Source organism: Scyliorhinus canicula, chromosome 17 (genome assembly GCF_902713615.1).
Source record: "Scyliorhinus canicula chromosome 17, sScyCan1.1, whole genome shotgun sequence".
NCBI lineage: Eukaryota > Metazoa > Chordata > Chondrichthyes > Carcharhiniformes > Scyliorhinidae > Scyliorhinus > Scyliorhinus canicula.
Genome location: NC_052162.1, coordinates 32096308 through 32119336, shown reverse-complemented (window position 1 = coordinate 32119336; position 23029 = coordinate 32096308). Strand labels below are relative to the sequence as shown.

At 44.2% G+C, this 23029-nt stretch overlaps 1 protein-coding gene across 4 annotated transcripts in view; it reads right to left on the bottom strand.

The window, feature by feature from the left end:
• lnx2b (ligand of numb-protein X 2b) overlaps window positions 1–23029 on the bottom strand; it is a 78893-nt gene that overhangs the window by 32865 nt on the left and 22999 nt on the right. For 3 of the 4 annotated variants that reach the window (XM_038776082.1, XM_038776084.1, XM_038776083.1), the window contains one exon: window positions 15291–15769. The exons of the other annotated variant lie outside the window; for it this stretch is intronic. In XM_038776082.1, coding sequence (XP_038632010.1) covers window positions 15291–15679 — 389 coding nt within the window. In that variant the 5' untranslated portion in view covers window positions 15680–15769. The remainder of the gene's footprint in view (window positions 1–15290; window positions 15770–23029) is intronic. 4 annotated transcript variants of the gene reach the window in all.

The window sequence follows — 23029 nt, the reverse complement described above, 5'->3', positions numbered from 1 at the left end:
CCCCTTTGGCGGGGATGCGAGATTTAAGCCCGCGCATGAAATCACGCACCTGTAAGTATCTAAAGTCATTGCCTCCCACCAGACCAAACTTTTCCTCCAACACCCTCATGCTCGGGAAGCTCCCTTCCAAGAACAGATCACCCATCCTCGCAATCCTTGCCCTCGCCACAGTCGATACCCACGTCCATGTTCCCCGGGGCAAATCGGTGATTGCCGCAGATTGGGGTCCACACCGATGCTCTAACTTCCCTATATGACGCCTCCACTGGCCCCAGATCCGAAGAGCCGCTATCACTATAGGGCTGGTGGAGTACCGCGCCAGCGGGAGTGGCAGAGCCGTAACCAGGGCTGCCAAACTGGTGCCCCCGCACAATGCAGCCTCCATCCACTCCCAAACCGACCGCGTACCCACCATCCACTTCCTGATCATCGCTACGTTGGCCGCCCAGTAGTAGTTGCTGAAGTTCGGCAACGCGAGCCGCCCTTCCCCTCTGTTCCTTTTGAGCATCACCTTCCTCACCCGTGGGGACTTCCCCGCCCAGACAAATCCCAGGATAATTTTATTCAGCCTCTTAAAGAAGGATCTCAGGATGAAAATGGGGTGACACTGAAATATGAACAAGAATCTCAGGAGAATCGTCATCTTAACAGTCTGCAACCTCCCCGCTAGTGACAGCGGGAGCGCATCCCAACTCCAAACCTCCTCCCTCACTCGTTCCACCAATCAGGACAGGTTGAGCTTATGCAACTTGCCCCAGTCCTGTATCCCCAAGTATCTGAAGCTTTGTCCTACCAGCCTGAACGGCAACTCCTTCAGCCTACTCTCCTGTCCCCTCGCCTGAATTACGAACAACTCGCTCTAAGTCATGTTCAATTGTATCCTGAATTCCCTCAGGGTTTCCATGATACCGTCCATCCCCGCCATTGGGTCCCAAGACGTATAACAGAAGGTCATCTGCGTATAACGAGACTTTATGTTCCACTCCACCCCCCCTTCCACCTCCCCCCACCTCCCCTCTTCCACCTCCCCTCCACCCCTCACCCCCTCACCCCCTCTCCACCCCCCCCCCCCCCCCCCCCACCCCCCCGGATCAGCCCTTTCCAATCCCTTGAAGCTCTCAGAGCAATTGCCAGCGGCTCTATGGCCAGCGCGAACAGCAGTGGGAAGAGAGGGCAACCCTGTCTGGCCCTGCGGTGCAGTCTGAAGTAATCTAATGTTGTCCTGATCGTGCTTACACTTGCCTCTGGGGCCTGATATAACAGCCTAACCCAGTCAATGAACCCCTCCCCGAACCAAAACCATCCCAGCACCTCCCACAGATAGTCCCACTCGACCCGGTCAAAAGCCTTTTCTCCATCCATAGCTACCACTATCTCTGCCTGCCTGTCTGCTCTCCGGGGCCATCATAATCACATTAAGCAGCCTTCTTAGATTGGCCACCAGTTGCCTACCCTTTACGAACCCGGTTTGGTCCTCTGCAGGTACACAGTCCTCAATTCTATTTGCCAAGATCTTGGCCAGTAACTTAGCATCTACATTGATCAAAGATATCCCGCCTGTAAGACCCACAAGCCTCCGGGTCTTTATCCCGTTTCAGAATAAGCGAAATTGTGGCCTGGGGCATCATCGGGGGTAGAACCCCTCTGTCTCTTGCCTCATTAAAAACCCTGACCAAGGGCAGCACGGTGGCACAGTGGTTAGCATTGCTGCCTGCGGCGCTGAGGACCCGGGTTCGAATCCCGGCCCTGGGTCACTGTCTGTGTGGAGTTTGCACATTCTCCCAGTGTCTGCGTGGGTTTCACCCCCACAACCCAAAGATGTGCAGGATAGGTAGATTGGCCACTCTAAATTGCCCCTTAATTGGAAAAAATAATTGGGTACTCTTAATTTAAAAAAAAACTCTGACCAGCACCAGTCCCACTATCTTGGCAAACTTTTTATAAAACTCCACTGGATACCCATCCAGCCCCAGGGCTTTACCCGACTGCATGACCTTCAGGCCCCCCCAATACCTCTTCAATCCTGACCAGGGCACCCAGTCCGTCTGCCAACCCCCTACCCCTCTTGGGAAGGTCAGTCCGTCCAGGAATCGCCTCATCCCCTCGGTCCCCTGGGGGGGGGGGGGGGGGGGGGGGGTCTGTCCCCTGGGGGGGGGGGGGGTTCTGAAGTGTACAGCTTACTATACAAGTCACTAAACACCTTGTTCAGCCCTGCTGGAACCCCCACCAGATTTCCCTCCCCATCCGCTATCCTTCCCATCTCCCTCGCCGCTTCTCTCTTCTTTAGTTGTTGCACGAGCATTCTGCTGGCCCTCTCTCCATGCTCATATATTACCCTGCACAGCTTTGGGTGGTGGGGATGATGAGACCCATGCAGACACAGGGAGAATGTGCAAACTCCACACAGACAGTGACCCGGGGTGGAAACGAATCCAGGTCCCTGGCGCAGTGAGCAGCAGTGCTAACCACTGCACCAGCATGTCACCCTATGCTTCAGTTATACAGGGCATTGGTGAGACCATATCTGGAGTAATCTGCAGAGTATTGGTCTCTTTATTTCAGGAAGGATATAAATGCATCAAAAGCATTCACAGACTAATACTTAGAATGAGAATGGGAGGGTTGTCTTATGAGGAAAGGTTGGACAGGCTAGGCTTGTATCTGCTGGAGTTCTGGAGAAGAAGAGGCAACTTGATTGAAGCATACAAGATCCTGAGGGGTCTTGACAGATTGGATACGGAGTGTGGCGAATCTAGAGCTATGGAGTTACTGTTTAAAAATAAGTGGTCACCCATTTAAGTTGGAGATTAAGATCTTTTTCCCTCAAAGGGTCACAGGACTTTCTTCCTCAAAAGACGGTGGAAGCAGAGTCTTCGGATATTTTTACGGCAGAGCTAGATACATTCTTGGTACGGGTTATCAGAGATAGTTGGGAATTTGGAGTTGAAGTTACAATCAGTTCAACCATGATTTATTGAATGGCGGAGAAGGCTTGAGGGGCTGAGTGGGCCTACTCTTGCTCCTGGTGCTCATGTTCGTATGGTTGTGTCACCGTCTACCCTTTTATGGTTTGGTGTCAAATTTTGCTTTGTAAAGCTCCTGTGAAATACATTGGGACTTTGTGTAATATTAGGTTGCGATAGTCAGTTTGATGATGCATTCCCAATAACCAAATGTGAGTATGCACTCAGATCATATACACTGTAAAATCTGACATATCTTTTGCATTCATCGGTCTGTGGATTCTATTTTTTCTTGTAAGATGATATTTCAGTCTTCAAAGAGGTCAGAGGAATTCAAATTGCAACATTAGCTGCAGTGTATCTTTAGGCCGGGTGACGAAAGAATTAAGCCTATTTATATCACGGAATAGAGCTGAGTGCAATTCCTTTTCAACTGATCTCAAAGTTATGGAGATTTTCTTTGAATTGTGCCTTCACCGTGGGCAATTACCACTGGAAGAGATGAACAGAAACTAACATGAAATTGCCAACAGCTCCTTCACATGCGGAGGTTGATGACTACCTCAGCCCTAACATCACCCAAGCTGCTTACCTCATTTAAATTTGAATGACAACAGGCTCCAAGCTGCATTAATTGTACTGCACACATTTTATAGGCAAAGAAGCCTGGACAGCAGCAATTGGAGACACTTGGCAGTGCGATCACCAGCCATTATTTAGACTAACTGGTATCCATACATTAGAGACAACACATCAATAGGTTTACATTCATAATACGATACTTGCAAACCACTTTTTATAATAGGGGTATCACTGGTGACAGATGCATCGCGCTCCATCAATACATTGCACTTGGCAGAATACAAAAGCTTGATGTTTGTATTGTCAGTACAAGGAAATATGGAACTGCACAATACGTGTCTCTCAACATGCTGTCATTTTTAAAAAGTGAGATTCGGTACACACAGGGACGAACGGGCTTTCCATAGAACCACAGACTCCCTAAAGTGCAGAAGGAAGCCATTCATTCCATCGAGCCTGTACTAATCCTCTTAAAGCGCATTCCACCTAAACCCACTCCCCCCGCCCTATCCCTGCAACCCCACATAGTCCAAAGACGTGAAGGTTGTGGAAGGAAACCAGAGCACCCACACAGACATGGGGAGAAAGTATAAATTCCACATTTGGGAGACCAAAATCGATAATTTTATTCTTCTGTCTTTCAGTTCAATTGGGATAGCAAAAAAAAAGAGGAATATCACCACCTTAGTGAAATCCTTGCGACTATGCTACACTAATAAAAACTTGTCAATATGTCCACAAGTCAAGAATTTCCTTTTGAGCGGAGTATACTTGGAAAAATAATTTGTCCATGGGATGTGGACATCTCTGGCTAGGCCAGCGATTATTGACCATCCGTAGTTGCCCTCAAGAAGGTGGCCGTAGGTACCTAGGGGTAGGAAAAAGGCAGAGACCATATACATTGGATTCTCAGCCGCTTTTTAGGGTTGTTCAACTTACTGGTATGGCTTCCGGCTGATTACAGAAACACCTGACCAAAAATGGACTGTGATAATAAATCAAATAGGTGATGATAGCGAGATAATCACATTCTGAATTTCCCCATCATTACCATTTTAACAAGGATGGGTGTAACTGAAACCACAATACAGCAGCATACCAATATTGCAAAGAATTAAATGAAGATCCATAATTAAAATAGCAGGTACTTGAATTCAGACAGCAATATACACGATTAAATTCTCCCAAAACATGGAGTGTAATTTTGGGCGGGAATCACAGGGTGATTTCTGTAGGGTGCTTTCCAGAGCTTGGGCAGCACGATGGCGCAGTGGGTTAGCCCGGTTGCCTCACGGCGCCGAGGTCCCAGGTTTGATCCCGGCTCTGGGTCAGTGTCCGTGTGGGGTTTGCACATTCTCATAGAATTTACAGTGCAGGAGGACATTCGGCCCATCGAGTCTGCACCGGCTCTTGGAAAGAGCACCCTACCAAAGTCAACATTGCCACCCTATCCCCATAACCCAGTAACCCAGTAACCCCACCCAACACTAAGGGCAATTTTGGACACTAAGGGCAATTTATCCAGGGCCAATCCACCTAACCTGCACATCTTTGGACTGTGGGAGGAAACCGGAGCACCCGGAGGAAACCCACGCACACACGGGGAGGATGTGCAGACTCCGCACAGTGACCCAAGCCGGAATCGAACCTGGGACCCTGGAGCTGTGAAGCGATTGTGCTATCCACAATGCTACCGTGCTGCCCCTTGTTTCTCCCGTGTTTGCGTGGGTTTCGCCCCCATAACCCAAACATGTGCACGGTAAGTGAATTGAACATGCTAAATTGCCCCTTAATTGGAAAAAATTAATTGGGTACACTAAACACGACTATAAAAAAAAAAATTCAGAGCTTGGGGAGGTTCTCCCATATTAGAATTTGTTCTGGAGTGGGGAATTAAAGATGCCGACAAGGCCAGTTCCTCAGAGATTGGGGTTTCCTTTTTAAGAGTGCACAGATCTCAAAGTTAAGCTGAATGTCCTCCATCCAGGGACATCATGACCCCCCCCCCCCCCACACATTCGCAGACATAGGTAACACCCCAACCTTCGACTCCAGAGGAGTAACCTCCCTCATCACATCTGCATCACTTTGTTTCTCTCCCCCCCCCCCCCACCAAAGTACCCGCTTCAGATTCCCATTTCACCACCCACCCTTCACCCCCTCCCTTTATACATCCCTTCAGACCTCCCCCATCAGGGCCCCCCTTTCACGAGCATAGCCCCCTCCCTCAGGTTCCACCCAGGTGCCAGAGGCAGTGCCAGGGTATTTCCCTGGCATGGCCCCAGGCACCCAGGGGCTTCCTGGCGTGGTCATCATGTCTGCTGTCCATTGATGGAGACCATTACTGATTGGCGTCGGCCTCATGCTGTGCCGGTGGGGCTGGTCAATCTTGGGACCCAAGAGACACCGGCCTCAGCTGGGTTGCACATATTTAAGAGTTTTAAGACTCATTTATATATGTTGATCTGGATCACATCCAGTGAGGATCGACGGGATAGGCGCTGGGCACAACGTGGCCAGATAATTGCATTCACAATGCGATATTTTACAATTACTGCAGGAAGATTGGTGTTAACTTCATAGACGTGTGGGTATGCTGCTTGGAATTCATCCAAGACATACATCTCCTAGCAGCATGGGCTGACTCCTCTGTTGTGTCAAACATAATGTGATCTTTAAGTGGGAAAGACAAAGAGAGGATGCTGGTAGTCACACATTAGGAACACAGCAAGAGACACATGTCAGCGGTAGCATTCAAAAACCTGGTACTTTATCTCATTGCTGTTGGTGGACAGTATTCTGCTGTCATGTTTCGCTAATTACAACAGTGACTTCATTGACTGTAAAGAAGTTTTGCATGTCCTCAGGTTAAAGATGCTACATAAATATAATCATTTCATCCTGAGGCCTGAACCTCATTGTTTAATGTATACATTATCCATACACAACTTTGCATCATCACATAATCGAAGAAAGACAATTTCATCCAAGATTTTGTGCAAGTATTCTGAAAAGGGTATTTTAGTCCTTCAAAATCAATCTTAATTTTTAAAATATTGTGCTGTCAGTCTTTGAGTGAGTTACTCTTTCTGTACATTACACTATTGGTTAAAGCAATTAATCAGGCAGTGCGATCTTGATCTCTTTGAATTAAAATTAAGTGTCGAGAATGTGATGGGATATACAGGGTTAAAATAAATGGCTAGCTACAGACATGGAGTTTGCTGGTACTGATATTAAGAGTGCAAATGCACAGCTACCGCTTCACAAGGAGGCTCTCTCTGTTTATATAAACTGATCATTGGATGGGGATATAGAGAAAAAAGTGTTGGAAGAAAGCTTTATCTGGAACTGCCCAGCCATTGTTTGTTCTCACACATAATCCCTAGTGTGCTCTACAATCTAAGGCTACGATGGACTGACATCAGCTCTTCTCGCTGAATCCCTCCATATGTGTGAAGATAGATTTAGTGGCGTACATCCTAGTGTTGTTGGTAGATAACAGCCAGGAGGTGTGTGATGGACACATTGGAGAAATAGCTAGAAATCTATTGAACCTCCCTCATAAGCAGCATTGTTAATGTCATCAAAAAATATACTTTGGATATGTTCCAAAAGAAAATACATGTTTTGCCTTTATTGAAAAAATGCTTCTATTAGCCCTTGAGGAGTCATATTACTGACAGCTGAGAATATAGCAGCCGTAAAATTAGTTGAACATCAGAAAGTACCGAACATGCCGAATGAACCAATTCTTGTCATTGTGTACCTAATCTAATTAGCTAGCTGATTTACAAATGTGCCAAATTTAGGGTTGGCACAAGATGGTGACCCCACCAACAGGGCTCATTGTTAATCCTGCTAAGTGGTTCTCAAGTGCCAGGATGTCAAGGACACTATAGTCAAGTGTAATTGTGCACATGATCATGAATGTATTGTGCGAAAAGCTGCCATATGAAAATATTAAGACTTTGAAATCATTAAATGCATTCTCTCGGAGGAGGTCCCAAGGAGTGGCAGGTATGTAGATCGTTGTGTAATTAAAGAGACTTTGCAACGGCAAAAAGAGGATGTTTAGAAATAAGTGTCAGAATAAATAAAGAATAGCAATGAAGAATTAATGTTAAACCTAAGTGACCAAAAAAGGAATGCAGTTGAATATGGATTTTCCTCGTTAGCAATGCATCAATATTAAACCGCCTAACCTCGGAGGCAACAAAGCCCCACCAGGTCACAGTTCTTGAAAGTTTTAATTTAAGCAGTCCAGTTTAATCTGTAATAACACAATTAACTTCAAAACTATTACAATACCAAACTGAAGTGGAAAGATTGCAATGGCTTCATTGTGTTATGTCGGAATGCATGTCTCCTCAAGTCAGAGGACATGCTCCAGTTGGAAATACACTTTGCCATTCCCCAGTTGTAGCTAGAGATACACTTCTGAGATACAATCCAATCCCAACTCTCTCTCTCTCTCTCTCTCTCTCATCCACCCCCCCTCCACATGTGACAGGAAACAGGTGGCAGACCTGCGAGAGGAGGCGGGATATTTATAGTATGACAGGAAATTTAACTTTTTAAAAAATCCTTTTGAGCAAAATTTTGCACTGGCATCTTCTGACCATACCCCCTCCCACTCCACACCAAAGGCACGCAGTTGCAATGCCAGATTGAAATATTAGTGACGTTGAAACATATTCTATGTTCCAGCTGAGCAGCTCAACTCCACTTGTTTGATCACCTCATCAATTATTAACGAGCTGAACGTAGTTACTGAACTTAAACCCGTGGTTAAACTCCACGCTGGTTCAAAACCGAGAACTGCTATGATAGCATCTTATTTACCAACAGATGTTTTCACTGAAAGTGCTATTGTCTGAACACTCTCATTGCTGTCTCATAAATACACTTACCTAAAGGAGGTCAGGTCATTGGAACAACAGTTGCAGCCAGGAACGTTAGCAAACCAGTTCATCAAAACCTTGATGGCATCAGCTTGGCTGAAGTTATAGCCACCACATGGGTTCAGGAGCATAGCGGTTACATTACTGAATCAGTAATCCAGAGGATTTGACTAGTGATGTATGGCAGGAGTTCAAATTAAATCTGGCTAGTAATGCCAATATCAACAATGGTGACCACACAACTACTGGCTTATTGTGAAAAACCATCGGGATCACAAATGTCTTTTCGAAGGGAACCCTGTCCAAATGTGACTCCAGACCCACAGCAACATGGTTGATTCCCAACTGCCCTCTGAAGTGGCTAAAGAATCCACTCAGTTGTTCCAAAAGCAAAGTACAAGAGAAATGTAAACATGCAAACCACCTAGCATCAAGTTAAGAATCAAATGAGGATACAGCAACGGCAAACCCAGGCCAGTTGACCCTGAAAACTCCTCCTCACTAACATCTCAGACTTGTGCCAAAATTGGGGAAGCTTTCCCACAGAAACGTCAGACTTGCTGAATCATGCCATTGTTACGATCCCAGACCAGACAGTGGCCAGGATACCGGACAGAAACCCCGATATTTTGTTTTAATTTTGTAAGACTCTGAGGAATGGATCCTTCACTCCAGGGGTGATTGCATGAAGAAATAGGTATATTAAACAAACTTTACTATTAACACAGTATTAAAATCTTTAGCATCACACCAGGCAGACAACGATCAGTCTGCCAATGGAAAGGCAGGGGGGTGTGGAATGGGGTGGATCCTGATGTCATTGTGGGGGAGGGGGTGGTGCTCTTTAATTTCACCAAGATGTTCTTGGCACCGCCAATCTCTGTGAAGCTGGGCTTGCTGCCATGATTATGCCCCTCCAAATGACGCCGCAAAACACACCCCCCTCCTTAAAAAGAAACAGCAAAGTGGGAAGATCAAGTCGAAAAACAGGCCCGTTTCTCTGGGGAGAAACACATTAGATTGCTGACTGAACCTGGCACTTTGCCATTTTTTAATACACCCAGGAGTGTGAAACAAAAAGCATTGATTAAAAAAAAAAAGAGTAATATTTAACGCCTGTTTCGGAAAATGTGCTCTTCTGTATAGAGAGTGCAAAGCATGGGTTGGTTTTCTGTTGTACAGCAGCTGCCAAAAATAGGAACCACAGTTCAACTGAATTGAGATTAGCCAAATCGGTATTTCCACTGCCAAAATTCTTCCAGTGAATTAACTAAAATATTCTTATTGCAGGGTATTGCAAAATTAAACGACTCAATAAAGATACAAAACCCTTTCTTAGTTCCCATTATGCTGAGTAAGTTGTGAGATTCCCTCCAGCTGAATTTTGGGAAGTTTTACAAATACAAAGCTTTGTTCAACTGATTCATCCAGAATAACTTTGAAATGTAAGTGGAAAAGCAAAGCACTAGATAATGAGAATTTAAGATGGCAAATAAGTCCTGGTTTCTCCATGGAGTTCACAGCATTGGCAGAAAGCCAGCATGCTGCTCTATAAACCAACTACAGATGAATAAACTATCATTTATCATGCGGTAAAAAGCCCCAAGGTGTTTTATGGAAGCATTGTCAAATAAAATGTGACATCGAACCATATATTAGAGATGACCAAACGCTCTGAAGAAGGGCCAAACTGACTTGAAACATTAACAACTCAGTCTATCTCTCCACAGATGCGGAGAGCCCTGCTGAGTTTTTCCAGCATTTTCTGTACTTATGTGACCAAAAGCTTGGTGCGTTTTAAAAGGAAAAGGGTTTTAAAATTTATTCATGGAAAGTGGGCTTCGCGGGCTAGGTCAACATTTATTGCCCATCTCCAATTGCCCTTGTGAAGCTGGTGGAGAGCTGCCTTCTTGAACCGTTGCAGCCTTGTGGTGGAGGTGCTCCCACCGTGTTGTTAGGGAGGGAGTTCCAGGATTTTGACCCAGCGACAGTGAAGGAATGGCAATATATTTCCAAGTTAGGATGGTGAGTGGCTTGGGGAGGAACTTTCAGGTGGTGGGGTTCCCATGTATCTGTTGCCATGAGTCTGGAAGGAGCTCTGAAGAGTTCCTGCAGTGCAATTTGTAGATGGTTGTCATGAATCTGCCTAGCAACAGCAGAAAACAAATTTAACAATACATAACTATGAATAGGATGGGAAGGGCAGCACGGTGGCGCAGTGGGTTAGCCCTGCTGCCTCATGGCGCCGAGGTCCCAGGTTCGATCCCGACTCTGGGTCACTGTCCATGTGGAGTTTGCACATTCTCCCCGTGTTTGCGTAGGTTTCACCCCCACCACCCAAAGATGTGCAGGGTAGGTGGATTGGCCACACTAAATTGCCCCTTAATTGGAAAAAATGAATTGGGTACTCTAAATTTATATTTTTAAAAATGAATAGGATGGGTTTAGTTTAGCCGGGCAGCATGGTTGGCGCAGGCTTGGAGGGCCGAACGGCCTGTTCCTATGCTGTACTTTTCTTTGTTCTTTGTATAACAGCATGGGAGATGTCCAGAAACAGGTATAAATCTGCCTGGAGACTGCACTAGACAGTATTCAAAAGGCTCCATTGATATGCATCTCTCCCAATAACGATATTAGAGGCGGTTTAGATAAGAATCAGGTGTGAATACCTGATGAGGAGTAACAGCTTATAGATAATGGGAAAATCACTGTGGTAAACATACATATGTTAATGTCTGGAAAGTTGATAGGTACAGAATACACAGAAGGCATAAACAAAAAGAGGAACAAAAGTATAATTGGCCCAACGATCAGAAGCTAGGAAGGCAGTTAATATCTAGCAGTCTTCCAACCACCAAGATTGAAAGCAAACATTTTCCAGCCAGCTGCCTGGAGGTCAAGTTAACATGAAACAAGACTCTAAGTCTTAAGAGCCAAGGAGTGCAGAACACCTTCGTGATGGCATTTTAAATATCTTTGCTGGACCAGGAAAATGCGTTTATCATCCCTGTATTGTGCAGTAACAATAGGCTGGTTATTTAATGGGGCAGCACGGTGATGCAGTGGTTAGCACTGCTGCCTCACGGCGCTGAGGTCCCAGGTTCAATTCCTGGCCCTAGGTCTCTGTCCGTGTGAGTTTGTACATTCTCCCTGTGTTTGCGTGGGTCTCACCCCCATAACTCAAAGATGTACAGGCTAGATGGATTGGCCACGCTAAATTGCCCCTTAATTGGAAAAATGAATTGGGTACTCTGAAGTTTTTCTAAAATGCTGGTTATTTAATTTGGATGATGTTTGTTGAAACAGGGAAGTCTTTCGGAGTTCAGGTATCGTAGATATATTTTGGAACAAGGGGTACATTCCATATAAACTGTGGGCAAGTTTAGTAATTCATACACCTTCATTGTATGGAGCAGATAGCGTGTATTTGTTTTTCTTCACTTTAATAAAGTCTTTAATAATTGTCACAAACAACTGGGCTGTTTATTCTCACTGGGGTCTCCTCACACCAAGTACACCCCCATGAACTGGTGTTCCAAATTGGGATACTGTGCAGATAATATCAGCATGCTTTGGAGACAATGGCACTTGCTGCTGTCACTGTGTCTCATTGGTGGAGGGAGTGAATGTTTGTGGAAGGGGTGCCAATCAAGTGGGCTGCTTTGTCTTGGATGGGGTCGAACTTCCCGAGTATTGTTGGGGCTGCACTCGTCGATGCAAGGGGCTGGGGGGAGGATGATTCTAGAATTTATTGCCTTGACAGCTGAAGGACCCCCAAAAAGAGAGCGATTAAAATTGGGAATGCTCACGAGGGTTGCGTGGTTGGTGGAGATAAGAGAAATAGCAGACGCAATGCAGGGATTTGAAAGCAAGGTTGAGAATTTTTAAAACCAAGGAATGGTTCAATTGCGAGTCAATGAACACAGGGGGGAAATGGTTGAATGGAACTTGGTGCAAGTTATGTCAGTCAAGGAAAATGATTTTGATAGCAAGGAGCAAAAAAAAAGATATTAGACAGAAAGTTCCAGAGAACAAGAATAGTGACGAAATGAGCACTGCATGACAATGGTTAGAAAACAAGAAATAAGCTGATATTGGGAGAAGCAAGAGAGATGACTTGAGTCGGAGTGATGGTTGTGTGACCACACAGTGATCAAGAATGGGGACGTGCTCATTTAAATGCACGCAGCCTAAACCTTCAATCCTCCTTCATGGAAAATAAATAATGGATTGCACAAAAAAGTAACCAAAACAACAAATAGAATATTAGGCTTTATCCCAATGGAGATGGAATGAAGCAGAGGGCAATTGAAGCTTCAGTTGTTCAAAGCATTGGTCAGACCTCAGGAATGTTGACCTTGAAGAGACATAGTGCCGATGACTGGGGCGTATGGGTCAAATTGAAGACATAGACTTGGCTTATGAGCTTAGACATCTGAGGCATGATTCAAAGGGAGATACTTGAAATGATTAAAGGATTTGATAGGGTAAATATAGAGAAACTATTTCCCCTGATGGGCGAATCCAGAATAAATGGCAAAACCTTAACATTGAAGCTAGGCGTGTGAAATTTTTAACTCGAAGCATAATAGAAATATGGACCTCTTTCACCCAAAAGGCTGTAAATTATGGATCAAAATCATTTTAAGATTACAACTGATGAATTTTTGTTCGGTAAATGGTGTCACGGTACAGATTAACCATCATCTAATCGAAAGTCAGAATAGGGGCTGGTTTCTACTGGTCCGAGTTTCTACTTTGTAAGATATATATATTACAGTTATGGTTTATAAGGAATGATATTGTCTCTATAGCCAATCTGGCACAAGTTAAGTTTTGGAAAACCAAAGCCATGAGGTGGCATCATGGCGCAGTGGTTAGCACTGCTGCCTCACTGCGCTGAGGACCCGGGTTTGATCCTGGCCCCAGGTCACTGTCAATGTGGAGTTTGCACATTCTCCCTGTGTCTATGTGGGTCTCACCCCCACAACCCAAAGATCTGCAGGGTAGGTGACTTGGCCACGCTAAATTGCCCCTTAATTGGAAAAAAAAGAATTTGGTACTTTAAATTTTTAAATTTTTTTTAACCATACCCATGAATCTGTTACTGATGTTTGCATTACTAAATCCTGTTCAATTAGCAGAATTGTAGAAAACATATCCCAATCTGGAGGGGCTGGTTTAGCTCACTGGGCTAAATCGCTGGCTTTTAAAGCAGACCAAGCAGGCCAGCCGCACGGTTCCATTCCCGTACCAGCCTCCCCGGACAGAATGTGGCGACTAGGGGCTTTTCACAGTAACTTCATTGAAGCCTACTTGTGACAATAAGCGATTTCCATTTCATTTCATTTCATCTACCACTGGGACAATGCAGCCAGACTGAGAAATTTAAATGCTAGGGGTCACTTCACAGGGCAGTCTCCCAGAATCCTTACAAAACGAGGGCTGATATAAAAGTGGTTTATAGCTTTCTGCATGGTGCACTCATAGTTTTTGTCATAGTTTTAGTGGAGTGTCAATCTCCACTAAAGGCGCCAATACTCGATGGGGTATGGCTTCAGTGCACCTGTAGTCACTCAATCATCACCACTTTTCATGGGCAGTGAGAGATGGGCAACAAATTCATGGCATGTGTCCCACGAATTAAAGAGAAACAAGTCGCTGGTCAAGTGTTAACATCATATTTGACCATTACAGGGCAGCACGGTGGCACAGTGGTTAGCATTGCTGCCTACGGCGCTGAGGACCCGGGTTAGAATCCCGGCCCTGGGTCACTGTCTGTGTGGAGTTTGCACATTCTCCCCGTGTCTGCGTGGGTTTCGCCCCCACAACCCAAAGATGTGCAGGTTAGGTGGATTGGCCACGCTAAATTGCCCCTTAATTGGTAAAAATAATTGGGTACTCTAAATTTAAAAAAAAAATAAAAAAATATTTGACCATTACAGGCAATACGGTCATATTAAATTCTCACCGGGCAGCAAGGTGGCACAGTGGTCAGCACTGGTGCCTCACAGCGCCGAGGGCCTGGATTCGATCCCAGCCCTGGGTCACTGTGTGGAGTTTGCACATTATCCCAGTGTCTGTATGGGTCCCACCCCTACAACCCAAAGATGTGCAGGGCAGGTGGATTGGCCACACTATATTGGTCCTTAATTGGGAAAAAATGTATTGGGTACTTTAAATTAAAAATAATAATAATAAACCCTCACCTTTCATTCACAAGTGAATGCTACAGCAGCAATCAGAAGCTTAAGCCACAAAGGTGGTGACTATATTCAGTGTTTAAGAGCTTCCTGATTGAGATTTGTTAACTCAATGCAGAGAAAATCTAAGCCCGAAGCTTCCCTTTGCTGTGACCTAATGTTTAAAATGTCAGCACCTCTACTCACAGGGCAGAAAGAGAAGTTATTGCCTTTATTGTAGGGAATTGTATCAAACAAACAATATGATGATAATGGATGCCAAGCAAAAGGGCAGATTATTGGAGTGGGAGCAGAAATCAGAAGTTTAAGCAAAGAGTTGCGATTTAATGAGGGAGAATGACATTCAGGCAAGATATTCAGCCATTTATGTGCTGCATATGAACACAAGTTGCTGTTCAGTTTGCCTACAATAACGTATTTAAAAAGCACTTTGGGATGACCCAAGGATATGAAATGGTGCTATTAAAAAAAAAATACAAGCTTGCTATTTCTCAATTGGATTTGATATTTTACAGATTGTTTGGGGCACAGATTCTGAATTTCAGAGCCAATTCTTGCTTTAGTTAAGCTAGGGAATGGCAAAATACCTGGAATTATATACTTTTCTCCCCATTGAAACTGGACCACACACCACTTACCTATTCTGCAGATGAGGGTCCAGCTCACCGCGCTGCATCACCTTCTCACAATCCAATCGAAAAGGGCAGAAAACCATCAGCTTATCAAGGAGGTTCCGTACCAGGAGGCTGGATTTCCGACAATGCTGGAAGTGAAGCCTTTTCCGATCCATTGGGCAGAAATCCTGCTCTTGCAGGAAATTCTCCAGGCACTTGAAGCAAAACGTATGGCCGCACGGGGTGTCCAGAGGCTGCAGCAAGGGCTGGAGGCAAATGTGACAGACTAGTTCATCGTCCACTTCATCCTGATAATCATACAAGTGGTTCTCCAACACCATGTGCGTCTGGCCACACTCCCAACATAATTCATTCACAGCTGAGCTTGCGTCTTCAAGACTGGGGTCACTCATGGCGTCCACACTGGATTGAGAACTTCCTGGTGAACTGCGGATTCTTTCTGGACACTTTCAAACCAGTCCTCGTCAGCGGCTATTTCTTTACTGTAGTCGAAAGGTAAATTTTGGGGGAAAAAAGGTATTAATCAAACATGAATATTTACTTTTAGAACAAAAGCAAAATACTGCAGGCGCTGGAAATCTGAAATAAATAGAAAATGCTGGAAATGCTCAGCTAGTCTGACAGCATATGTGCGGAGAGAAACAGCATTAATGTTTCAGGTCGTGGCCTTTTATAATTTTTATTTAATAAATTTAGAGTACCTAATTATTTCTTTTCCAATTAAGGGGCCATTTAGCGTGGCCAATCCACCTAACCTGCACATCTTTGGGTTGTGGAGTGAAACCCACACAGACACGGGGAGAATGCGTAAACTCCACACGTACAGTGACCGAGGGCCAGGATTTGAACCAGAGTCCTCAGCGCCGTAGGCTGCAATGCTAACCTCTGTGTCATGTGCTGCCCGTGGCTTTTCATAATTTATTAGAAATATTTACTAACCAGGACCATTAGCCAATGTGTAGTTTTAATACTTCAGCTCGTGGTTCAGGTTCATCCAAACAAGAATTGCTGGTAATTTTAACGAGTCTTGTTAATAAACATTCTCCTCATAAAATGACTTTTTCAACATACCTGTACAACATGTCAACAATGGGTACACCCATTAATTCAACCTTTACTCTTGTAATAAATTCAAAATAGCAAAAGCATCGTGACGTACAAGGGCTTCCTAAATTTGTATTCATGAAAAATGGCTCATTAGTCTTTCAACTACCATTTACAAGTAATCCAGAAACCTGGACTAAATACCTGGAAATGCAAGTTCAAATCCCACTGACAAATTAATTAAATAAATCTGGTATCAATGATGGTGACCACATCTCCTCCACCACCTTCAGGAACAATGATCTGAGAGGGCATTGGTGACCACGGACTTTCATTGGAATGTCCATAATTATACTTGACAAAGTACTGCACTGGTTTGACGATGCCTTCCCAGAAAGATTGTCCAGGAAATTCTCCCACTCATACCACCTGCAATCAGGAATATTGCAACGGATTTACAAGCTGATAACTCAGCCTGTTTGGTCACATCATGAATGCACCTTCCTTGACCATCATGCCCTGGAGTGAGACTTGAACCCAGGTTTCTGGCTCTAGAGATAGGGATGCTACCCACTGTGCCACAAGGCCTCCTCACATAAACACATGTTTCACTAATGTCCTTATCTGGTCTGGCAAACATGTGACTCCACAGCAATGTGACTCACTCAAAATTCCTCTCTCAATGACAAGCAAGACACTCTGTTGTACCAAACCACCCACAAAAGCTTTACTAAGAATACAATTGGACAAAACATCAGATACAGCTTGGTAGCATAGTGGTTAGCACAGTTGCTTACGTGCACGGTTCACGTTCTCCCAGTTTCCTCCGGGTGCTCCGGTTTCCTCTCACAGTCCAAAGATGTGCAGGATAGGTGGATTGGCCATGCTAAATTGCCCTTAGTGTCCAAAAAGGTTAGGTGGGATTACTGGGTTATGGGGATAGGTTGGAAGTGAGGGCTTAAGCAGGGTGCTCTTTCCCAGGGCCGGTGCAGACTCGATGAACAGAAGAGCCTCCTTCTGCACTGTAAATTCTATGATGATTCAATGGCGTTACCATCAATGAATCCCCCATCATCAATATCTTGGAGGGGTTAACATTGACTAGGAAAGTAACTGGGCCAACCATATAAACTTTATGGCTACAGGAGCTGGTCAGAAATCATCGTTGCCACCTCTAAGTTACACATGACACGGAAATATTATCACTGTTGCTTCAACATTGCCAAGTCAAAATCTTGGATTTCTTTATCTAATAGCACTATGGGAGCAGATTTTCCACATAGGACAGCACCAGTTTAAGACAGTAGTTCACCTACTCTTTTTTTCCCCCCAAGACCAAGTAGGAATGAATGGACTTGACAGCAATGTTCACATCATATAAATCGATAAAGAAAAAATGGTACTCACTATTTATACGGAGCATTTTATATCAATACTAGAACATAGGAAAAGCAGAGGCCCAACAACCCAGAGGACCAGCAACTCCAAGAATGTTTTTATTCTATTGAACTGTGTCAGATTGTGTCCAAGTTAAAACAGATTCATTTTCTTTATGCCTCCCCGGCTTGGCACACATCCATTGGAAGTTGATCATTGTTGGAAGCACTGGGCTTAATGTAACAATGAGATAGATTTGGCAGGGTATTCACTAATAGAAACTAGACTCATAGACTCTTACACCACAGCATATCACTTTTGAAGAGTGCTCTCCAATTAGTTCCACATTCTTGGTCTTCCTCCATAGCCCTGTAAACATTTCCGTTTTAAATATACACCTTTATCTTTATTGTATCTTCTTCCACCTTTTAGACAGTGCAACCCAGATCATTTTTTTTAAAATTTAGATTACCCAATTATTTTTTCCAATTAAGGGGCAATTTAGTATGGCCAATCCACCTACTCTGCACATTTTTGGGTTGTGGGGGCGAAACCCACGCAGACACGGGGAGAATGTGCAAACTCCACACGGACCGTGACCCAGAGCCGGGATCGAACCTGGGACCTCAGCGCCGTGAGGCGGTTGTGCTAACCACTAGGCCACCATGCTGCCCTGCAACCCAGATCATAACTCCATGACTCACATTTTTGCCCTACCACGTAGTGTATTTCCCGGTTGCGGAAACGGCTCACCATTGGCTGCTGCTGAGATCTTCCGTTCCCGCTGAAGACAACGGCGATTTGCATTGCTCGTCGGCCACACCACTGAAGAACCTGCCTCAGGGGGCCGTCTGTAGCGGGATTGGAAGGTCTCACCGGTGGGAAGGGCCACAAAATCCCCCCTTGTGGTTTAAAAATTCTCTCCTCTTTGGCTCTTTTGCCAATTACCTTAAATCTGCATCTTCCAGTAATGACTACTTTGTCAACGTAAACAGCTTTTCCTTATTTATTGCTTCAGGGGAACAGTCACAACCTTTCTACTCTTTCCATGTAATTTAAATCCCTCATGCCTGTGACATAAGAGTTTAAAAGCCAGCTTCACTCAAAGAAAACACGCTGCAGTTTATTTTTGATGCAATGGTTGCAACACTGGTTAATCTTAATTACATGTTTGAGGCAAGGAAGTCAAGTCATTCAACTTAAATATAAACAACTTGAAGTATTGGTTTGAATGTCTTATTGACAACATCTTTTGAGATTTGACAAACATTCATTTGACAGACAAGTAATGAAATCACCAAGTAACGCAAAGTAATACAAAGTGGCGCGCTGCATATGTAGAAGCTATTGGAGCAAAGTATCGGGACAAATGGTGTGAAGATTCAACTCTAAATATGTTCAACGATGCTAACGTTTCTGAAAATAAATTCACCTGTTTTAGTATATTATAGTTAATATATTCTAGTTTATGGCAGCAACATGATGTATGTACCACATATCAACAATCTCCCTTGAGGTTTTTTGAGATAGCTAAGAGAGCGAGATAGGCAAGTGTTCTATCGAGTTCACCGCAAAGTGAAACGGTATGGAAGTGTGCACACTCTGGATCTTACAAACCCAATTAAAAGGTTTTATTCGGAATGTTGCTCATCGAATCTAAGATGAAGAACTGAAGCTATGGAAACACTGAATGCTGACTGACATCACTCCAAATCACATGATGCTTGACATGATGTGGCGATGCCGGCGTTGGACTGGGGTGAGCACAATAAGAAGTTTTACAACACCAGGTTAATGGTGAACCTGAGGAAGGAGCAGTGCTCCGAAAGCTAGAGTTTGAAACAAACCTGTTGGACTTTAACCTGGTGTTGTAAGACTTATGATGCTTGATGAGCAGGGATGTCTAATACATAACACTCCTCTATGGAAGTCCTCAGAAACAGAACCTGAACTTGGCTCTGCGTCTGGCCTCTGTTCCAAAACAGCATCTACATTGTCCAAGGGAAGTAAGTCTAGAGAGGTTTCTGCGATTTCACTTCACAAAACTAGTAGCTGATCAGCAGGACGTCACCAAACTCATCTGTGCGGTGAGCGATACTGGACATATCTTTTCTAGGATCACAGTAGGTGCCCTTTCTAGTTGGTTGAGCAGCTTCTGGCTAGCACTTGCTTGATTGAATACTTGCAATTTTAGTATTCTCTTCTAGTGATCCATGCTTTTTGCTGCTGTTTAACAATCTCTGAAGTATCAGGTGATGGTAACAAATCAAATGGTGTTTGCAGTTTCTTCCTGAACAGCAGCATTGCTCTGTTGTTGAGTGTGCAGTAAGACATTAAGAATTTGGTTACTCTTCTTGCTGTATCTTAGTCCTTCGATGCCTTGATAGAATATTTTAATGATTGAACAAAACATTTGGCCAACCCATTTGTTGCAGGATAGTATGGAACTGACCCTGGTATACTGCTCATCAAACTACTTCAGCAAACTGGGTACCAATGTCACTTACAACCTGTTCTGGTGTACCAAATCTTGTCACACAAGTCTTCACATGTTGGGCTTTAGATCTGTATTTTTATGAAGAACTTCTAACATAGTTCCTTTCTGGACCATATCCATCACCTTCCTCATCAATGGATAGGTCCTTTTATACCTCTGTACTGGAGATAAAGTCTCAGGTACATTATCCACCTGTGAGTATTACAGGATGTTGAAAAAAATGTTCTTCAGGTTCTTGTTTGACTTGTAGCGGCAATCTTGACAAAGCATCAGCATTTGCATGTTGCTCTGAATTATGATGTTGGATATCATACATGTGTGCAGACAATGTAAAAGACCACCTCTGTAACCTACTAGCTTCTCAAGAAGGAATACCTTTACAGCCCCTGTATATTGTTGTAAAATGTCGATCTGCTAAGAGTAAATAATAATATAATAATCTTTATTGTCACAAGCAGACTTACATTAACACTGCATGAAGTTACTGTGAAAATCCCCAAGTCGCCACATTCCGGCGCCTATTCAGGCACACATGAGGGAGAATTCAGAATGTCCAATTCACCTAACAACACGTCTTCGGGACTTGTGGTAGAAAATCGGAGCACCTGGAGGAAACCCACGCAGACACGGGGAGAACGTGCAGACTCCACACAGACAGTGACCCAAGCTGGGAATCGAGCCTGGGACCCTGGAGCTGTGAAGTAACAGTGCTACCCTCTGTGCTACCATGCTGCCCTCCATAAAAGGTCATGGCAGAATCTTTTTACCCAGAAAATGATGGACAAAGCCTCTTTTTCGAGCTGAGCGAATTTGTTTCAGTGCCAGTAAGAATTAGCGATGTAAATGCTGTCGGTGATTCCTCTCCTGAAAGCATTATGTGCAAGACAATTGCACCAACCCCAAAGGGTGGCACATCACGGGTTAGGTGGATTGGCCATGCTAAATTGCCCTTAGTGTCCTAAAAAGTAAGGTTAAGGGGGAAGTTGTTGGGTTGCGGGTATAGGGTGGATATGTGAGTTTGAGTAGGGTGATCATTGCTCGGCACAACATCGAGGGCCGAAGGGCCTGTTCTGTGCTGTACTGTTCTAAATCTAAATCTAAATCACAAGCAAGCTGTAACTTCAGCTTGAGATTGTAGTGAACCAATAGTTCAAGACATCATTTGGGAATCTTTTACTTCACTGTATGCACTTTCCCATTCTTCCATCCAGTGCCATACCGGTTTGGTATATAACAAAGTGTGTAAAGGCTTCAATCAGTTTGCAGGCACCAATTTACCACAATAATTGATCAATCCTAAAAAGAGCATCCCAGCCCCGGGTCACAGTCTGTGTGGAGTTTGTGCTTTCTCCCCATGTCTGCATGGGTCTCATCTCCCACAACCCAAAAAAGATGTGCAAGGTAGGTGAATTACCATGCTAAATTGCCCCTCAATTGGGAAAAACAAACAAATTGGATACTCTAAATTTATGGAACAAATCCTAAAAAGAATCTTAGTTGTGTCACATTTTGAGGGCATGGCGCTAGGATTGCTGTCATCTTGTTCAGCTCCTTGTTCAAATCATCTTTATCAACGACATGGCACAGATAATCTCACTTTTCCTTTTTAACTCAGATTATGATTTTGTCGACATTTCAGGGTACAGAAAGATGGGGAACTGAAGCCCGCACAAATACTCACTGATGACATTACAAAGCACATGATGCTTCGCCAGCGGGGATGTATAACAGTAAGCCTGTAAGGGATTCACGAGAACAGTGAGTAACATCCTGGTTGTAGTCCAGGATAAGCTTTTAAGCAGATACATCAGTCAAAAATAAACATCAATGTCAGACACAAATGCATCTGAGAATTGACATGTAAAGTAAGGGCAGCACGGTAGCATGGTGGTTAGCATCAATGCTTCACAGCTCCAGGGTCCCAGGTTCGATTCCCGGCTGGGTCACTGTCTGTGCGGAGTCTGCACGTCCTCCCCGTGTGTGCGTGGGTTTCCTCCGGGTGCTCCGGTTTCCTCCCACAGTCCAAAGATGTGCGGGTTAGGTGGATTGGCCAGGCTAAATTGCCCTTATGCATCATGTTCATGTCTATAGGAGCTCTTGATGAAAACCATGTGAGAGCTAGTGATATAGTGATCTCAACAACAACATCCATCACCTTAAGGTCCTATTTACTTCCAAAAATAACAAAAGATCACAAAGGTTCAATAAATCTAGAACATTTTGCAACTCTCTCCTGGTAAAAATAATATTGATGTTTACTTGACCCATTTCAGTTATTTTATTCAGAGCTGGAACATGCAGTATGTGAAGCTAACTTCAATGAGACTATTGTTTTTAATTCCATTTTAACAGAATTATTTTATTTAATCATGTCCATCAAACATGTGAAGCTCATTTTGGATCAGTCTGATCGCTGCTTAGATTGGTTACAAGATGTAAAAAGACTTGGAAGGCAATGGCATAGTGGTATTGTCACTGGACATAATAATCCAGAGACCCAAGGTATTGCTCTGGAGACCTGGGTCCCCAGAATGGCAGGTCTGAAAATAAGTGTCTAATAATCGCCATTGCTGATTGTCGTAAAGATCCATCTGATTCACTAACGTCCTTTAGGGAAGGAACTTTGTCATCCATACCCTATCTAGCGTACATGTAATTCCAAATCTATATCAATGTGGTTGACGGGCAGCACGATGGCGCAGTGGTTAGCATTGCTTCCTCACGGCGCCGAGGTCCCAGGTTCAATCCCAGCTCTGGGTCACTGTCAGTGTGGAGCTTGCACATTCTTCCAGTGTTTGCGTGGGTTTCGCCCCCACAACCCAAA